General features: G+C 35.8%; 1 protein-coding gene across 1 annotated transcript; it reads right to left on the reverse strand.

Annotated features, from left to right (window-relative positions):
• Positions 1-4,000: 4,000 nt before the first annotated feature.
• On the reverse strand, positions 4,001-4,770 carry LOC133791590 (protein FAR1-RELATED SEQUENCE 5-like). The gene is made up of 2 exons (XM_062229514.1): positions 4,532-4,770; positions 4,001-4,388 (listed from the first exon to the last, which is right to left on the reverse strand). Exons 1-2 carry the CDS (start codon positions 4,768-4,770, stop codon positions 4,001-4,003), a joined length of 627 nt encoding a protein of 208 aa, XP_062085498.1.
• Positions 4,771-5,606: the final 836 nt, after the last annotated feature.

The raw sequence follows: 5,606 nt of genomic DNA on the forward strand, positions 1-5,606 counted from the left end.
AGGATCATAGAATTGGAAGCAGAGGTGGAAGTTAAGACAAAAAAATTACAGGAACTTCGGTCGGGTCTTCTCACGGTTGAGTATCAATAGATGTCCCGAGCAGTGGAGGAGCTTAAGAATGAAGCAGTTAGTAAATACAAACAGTATCTTCACATGAAAGTGAAGAATATAGTGGGACGTGATGTGTCAGTGGATCGACGAACATGCTGAAGATATTCGAGAGAAATTGTAGAGCGTATAGGTTGTTGACTCTTTGTGGAAGATTGAGAACGAGGGTAGTGGACTCGTTTATTTTTTTCATTTCAACTTCTAGTGAAAGTGAATGAGGAATCTATGTTAATGACTTAATTATTGAAGATACTGCCCTTATTAATAATTTTTAATTATGTGTTCCAAAGACTTTAGTTTTCGCAGATACATCCTTAATATTGGCGAATGAGTATTTTTATGTTTGGTAATGAGTACAAAATATCTGTAGTCCAAATAAACTTAGATTAGCTTAATAGACATCGTGGATAGTTTTAGGTAAATGAACACCTAGTACGACCCTACTGTCCATAGGTCTGTAGAAGTTACATAATTAACTGACAACTTACACAACTCATATATAACTTATACACCTTAACATCGGGTGGCGCAATTTTAAATATTAACTGTTAATGGAGCTGATTTCATACATGAACAGTGGGTGGTACGATAATGTAAGTTAAGTCAAAAGAACAATTACTCAATCACTGAAGGTGTGTGAGGAGTGATAGAGTTTTTTTGTTTAAAAATATGGGCAACCAACGGGTACTCGTGTTAGGTTACTAGTAAACATTGAAACATATAACATATTCATTTTCATATAGGATTTAATCAACATGAAAAGTGGATCATTCATAAACTAGGATACTGGTGTAGTTTTAATTTTCTCACGTATATAACACTACTATAACAAAATGCTTAGATGAAGTGACTATTATCATCCTACTTAGGCCCAATATTAGAAATAGTGGGAATATCACTATACCACTGATGGAATTGAAGATTTTTGTCTCCGGTGAAGCTCAATTGAGACTGCATGAGGTATATGTAATGACCCCACTACTCTAGACTTTGGACCATTAATTAAAACTACACATAGACCCTAATCCTTAATAGAACTTACAAGTGAAAAGATCATAACTTTATTTAAAACTTGTAAAAATAAAGGTTAAACTTACATAAAATTTAAGTTAGGATATGGGATCCCATTGTTTTAAAATCAAAACATAACATAATTATAATTAAAAGAGATTACATAAATAAGTGCGGAAAAATACACATAAAACCATAAGTAAAGACTTCATCCTCGAATCAAAACTCTCAACTCTTTGAATCCATTCCGCCTCAATACACATTCCCCAAGCTTCCAAGAACCTTCCCGCCACTAAAGATATTTTCCTGTACATATAAACAAAAAGGAGTGAGCCTAATGCACAGCAAGGAAAATCTAACACATAAACCATATACATAAATTTCATAAAGAAACATATAACATATCATAACACTTATGTCACATACATACTATAATGGCCATTATTACTTGGGGTCCAATAAACTAAACAAGTCATATGCCCATTAGATTAGTAGGGCTTGCTAGCTAAGCAAGTCATATGCCCATAATCTATTTGGGGCTTGTTAGTTGTACGGGTCATATGCCAAGTCTACAAACATACTTAACATAGCATATTACATAACACATAATCATAAGATAACATATAAAATCATATAACACATAAATCCTATCCTATTTTCCTTACCAAATTACCGGGATATGAGAACAGATTTTGGGACTTAGGAACACTCCTAAAAACCATAAATGGGAGAGTGAGTATACTAAAGAGAATGAGATGAAAAGAATGGAAGAACTATACCATTGAGAATATACTTACCAAAAACTTATGTTCAAGACCTTAAGTTTCCTAACCAAGAATAAAGAATAAGGTTAGAATGCTGAGTAGAAGACTATAAGAACTCAAAGAAAATAATACCAAATAAACTAGAGTGTGAAATACCTTGAATGCTTCTATAGCCAATCTAAACCTTGAACCGAAATGCTATAAACCTTACTTCCCAAGTGTTTGGTAAGCTTATAATGATCAAGCTTATAATTCCCAACCCAAGTGTTTACACTCTCAATATAATAACCTAGCAACTTGTAGCCTCTGAACTTAGAGTAATAGATGAATAAATGGCTGGGTACTATTTCCTATTTATAGAGTTTAGGAATGAAAAAATCTTCATTTAACTTGAATAAAAATAATGGCTTTTTAAGTGAAAAATATTTGAATTATAGTTCAGCAGAGGCTGAAGACTCGTTCAGAAAGATGCTGGACTTATCAAGAGGTTGAATATTTGAATGGAGAACATTTTCAAAATGTTTCAAAATGCCCAGAAGGAGGTGATATATCGCCCCCTTTAGGCAATATATCACCTGGGCCAGTATGCCCGAGGCAATCGTGCGACATTTTTTTTTCCCGTGTTGCGATATATCGCCCCCTATAGCTGCGATATATCGGCATATGCTGAAAATTTAAACACGAAATTACACATTTTTAGCTTAATTTGAATTGAGTAAACAGCCTTGACTAAGCCCTCTAACGTTTTCAAAGCTGCTGACTGGCCCTAGGATATTCAAATTTTAACCTTAATAAATTTATTCCTCGAAATACTTAATCATTATTAAACATACACATGACATGTGCTATTATCTTATTGGGTCTTATCTAAACCTTATAATATAATAAATATTACCCTCAATACCATTCATATTAATCAAACCTTAGGTTAAAATTAATATTCCTAGACTATAGGTTAAACATAGAAAATCTACAAGTATTACTATGAGTGTCCAAATAAATCCTGGTCTGAACCAAAAATCCACAGTCATAAAGATAATACTATTATTACTATTATACTACTATCTAACTTAGCTAAGTAAAGTTCTTAGACTCTACAGTATAACCACGGTTCTGCTTCGGTGGTTGGACTATTACAAGATGGTTCGTAATCTTTTTCTATTGTGTGAGTTACAGGATTAAATTTGCAAGTAGCCCTATTATGCCCTGACTGGTTGCAGTTGCGACACCTATTTTTCATGGATCTCCCATTTTTTGTGTCCTTCTCTTTTGATTTTGACTTGTCTGTTTCCCTCCCCTTCATTCTTACCACAGTTGGGTCTCAGATTCCTCTGTTGGCGGGGTGATCGAGGTTGTTAGTAGGACCCACATTTGAAACTTGGTCTAGAGATTCGACCTCCATTGACATTAACTTAAATTTTTGTTCCATGCATGACATTTCATTCATTGCCTCTTCAAAAGTTTCATTATGTTTTGTGGCATAGTATCCCATTGCATTGAAACACGAAGTTAGAGATCCCTATCTTGTACAAACTAGCACATCCGGTGGCACCCTTGAGTGGGATAAATTTTTTTAACCCAATCGTGTTTTTCGCATCCTTCTTCCACCGGTCCTTATAAAGAGATTCAGGAATGCATGGTATGTTGAGGTGCTTCATAACTGCAAATATATGTCGACATGGAATTCCATCTGACTCGAACAACATACATGTACAATTTATATGACCATAGACAATATGGTAGCGCACTCTACTTTGTACAAGTCCCTTTGGAAATTGCGTCAGTGAGTAAAACCTGAAGTCAATGGATACGTTGGTGGAGTCCACTGAGTAAGCCAGGGCACTGGTGATCTGTTCCTCTACTTTTTTGTACATGTTCATTGTCAAAATCGAAGCCACCTGTTCATAGTACTGTCGGAGGACGTTCGATGGTAATTGTGGCATACTATGGTTGCTGATGAATTTGTCTTCCCATTCTGTGTAACGAATACTTTGTATGGCCTTGTCTACTTGGCCAACCAAATCTCTAAGTTTGAGTTTGCTCGTCAGGAAGTGGGACAAGTAGGAATTAATTGACTCTGATCTTTGAGTAGTTCTTAGTCCCCCAAAGAAATGCCCTCATAGGAAACATTCTGTCCAACTCCTCCTACTATTGTAGGTAGTTGTTTCCCATCGACTATCCTCAAATTTGAATTCTGAAACCATTCTCTTCCATGTATCCTCGAAATCTTCCTCGGTACAGTATTGATAAAGTAGTTCATTGAACTTGGACTTGAAAACAGGATGAGGCGCATTAATAGTTACATTATTCTGAAGATGCCAAGCACACAAGCGGTGAACAGAAGTTGGGAAAACTTTTTGTATTTCTTTCGCCATAGCATGATCACCGTCGGTGACCACCACAGGAAGTGGTTTGTTTTTCATGCACTCTAGAAATTCCTCTAAAACCAAAGTATATGTCTCCTTGGTCTCGTCGTATAGCAAAGCAACTGCAAAGACTATTGTCCTGTAATGGTGATTCAACCCGACAAAGATAAGCAGGGCTTATTGTATGAGTTCTTCTTATAGGTGGAGTCAAAAGCCATAATGTCCCCAAAACAAGCATAATCACGACGAGAAATTCCATCAGCCCAAAAGAGGTCTGCCAACCTACTTTCTACATCAATTGTGTGTGTCTCAAAAAAGTCAGCATCAGAGCGGCCCATACATGCCAAGTACCGTAATGCACCTTCAGTGTCAGTTTCTTCTTCATCTTGAACTAATCGTTGGCAACCAATCCAATTGTAAAGATCCTTTTTCAGAAAGGGTACATACTCACGTCCTCCTCTCTCTTGTGCTTGGTGGTTGAATATGTGGCAGGTGCGAATACCTGATCGTCGCATCGACATTACCTGGGCTCCAATTGACTCTGGTATGGCTCGATTAGATCGTAAGAAGTATAATTCCCTTTTCGAAGCTAACTCATGATTATGTTTCAGATTGAAGTATTTTTCCACCCAAGTGTTTTCCGTCCTATCCAAGTTCACGCGTAGAAGTGCGAGACACCCTATTCTTGTGATAGGTCTTGGTTTTTTCTTACGGTTTAGAAGGTTTGTGCACTTGTCGCGTCAAAAACCTTGGTTTGAGCAAACACATTTTCATTGCCACGCGTTGTTTTCATGGTAGTGTCGAACATCTTCCTTGCAAACACTAAACCCCATCCATTTCGAGTATTCGGAAAAAAATTCTTCCCATTTATCGAGACTTTGTAGGTGTTTGCCTATGATGTCTTCTTTTGACAGATCATGTGGCTGCTTGTTGTATATTTGAAGTTGTGCAAGTGTTGTGACCATTTTATTCTTCATATCTTACGTTTGTATTTTTCTACCTGAGTAATTAAAAAAATTAATAATTGATATGGTAATCAGTTAGAATTTTAAGGGTGGTAAATGCAAGAAGCATCAAGTTGCATTAGGTGGTTACTTTTGTTTTTCTTAATAATTAATATAAAACCAAAAAGATGTAAATGAACACACTGACCAAATTTTTATTTTCATGTTCATATATTTTGGCCAAATAACTTATTTTATTTAATTACATCATGGGACATGTTATATACAATATTATAATTGAAGGGTTTGACCTAGCATTTCACTGGCTCAAAGAAAGAGTTATTTATGTGTAGAGTAATTAATATTCAAGTTAATGTGGTGGATGAGGTAAATATACTGTGTACTTATTTTAT

This window comes from Humulus lupulus, chromosome 7, assembly GCF_963169125.1.
Source record: "Humulus lupulus chromosome 7, drHumLupu1.1, whole genome shotgun sequence".
Lineage (NCBI taxonomy): Eukaryota > Viridiplantae > Streptophyta > Magnoliopsida > Rosales > Cannabaceae > Humulus > Humulus lupulus.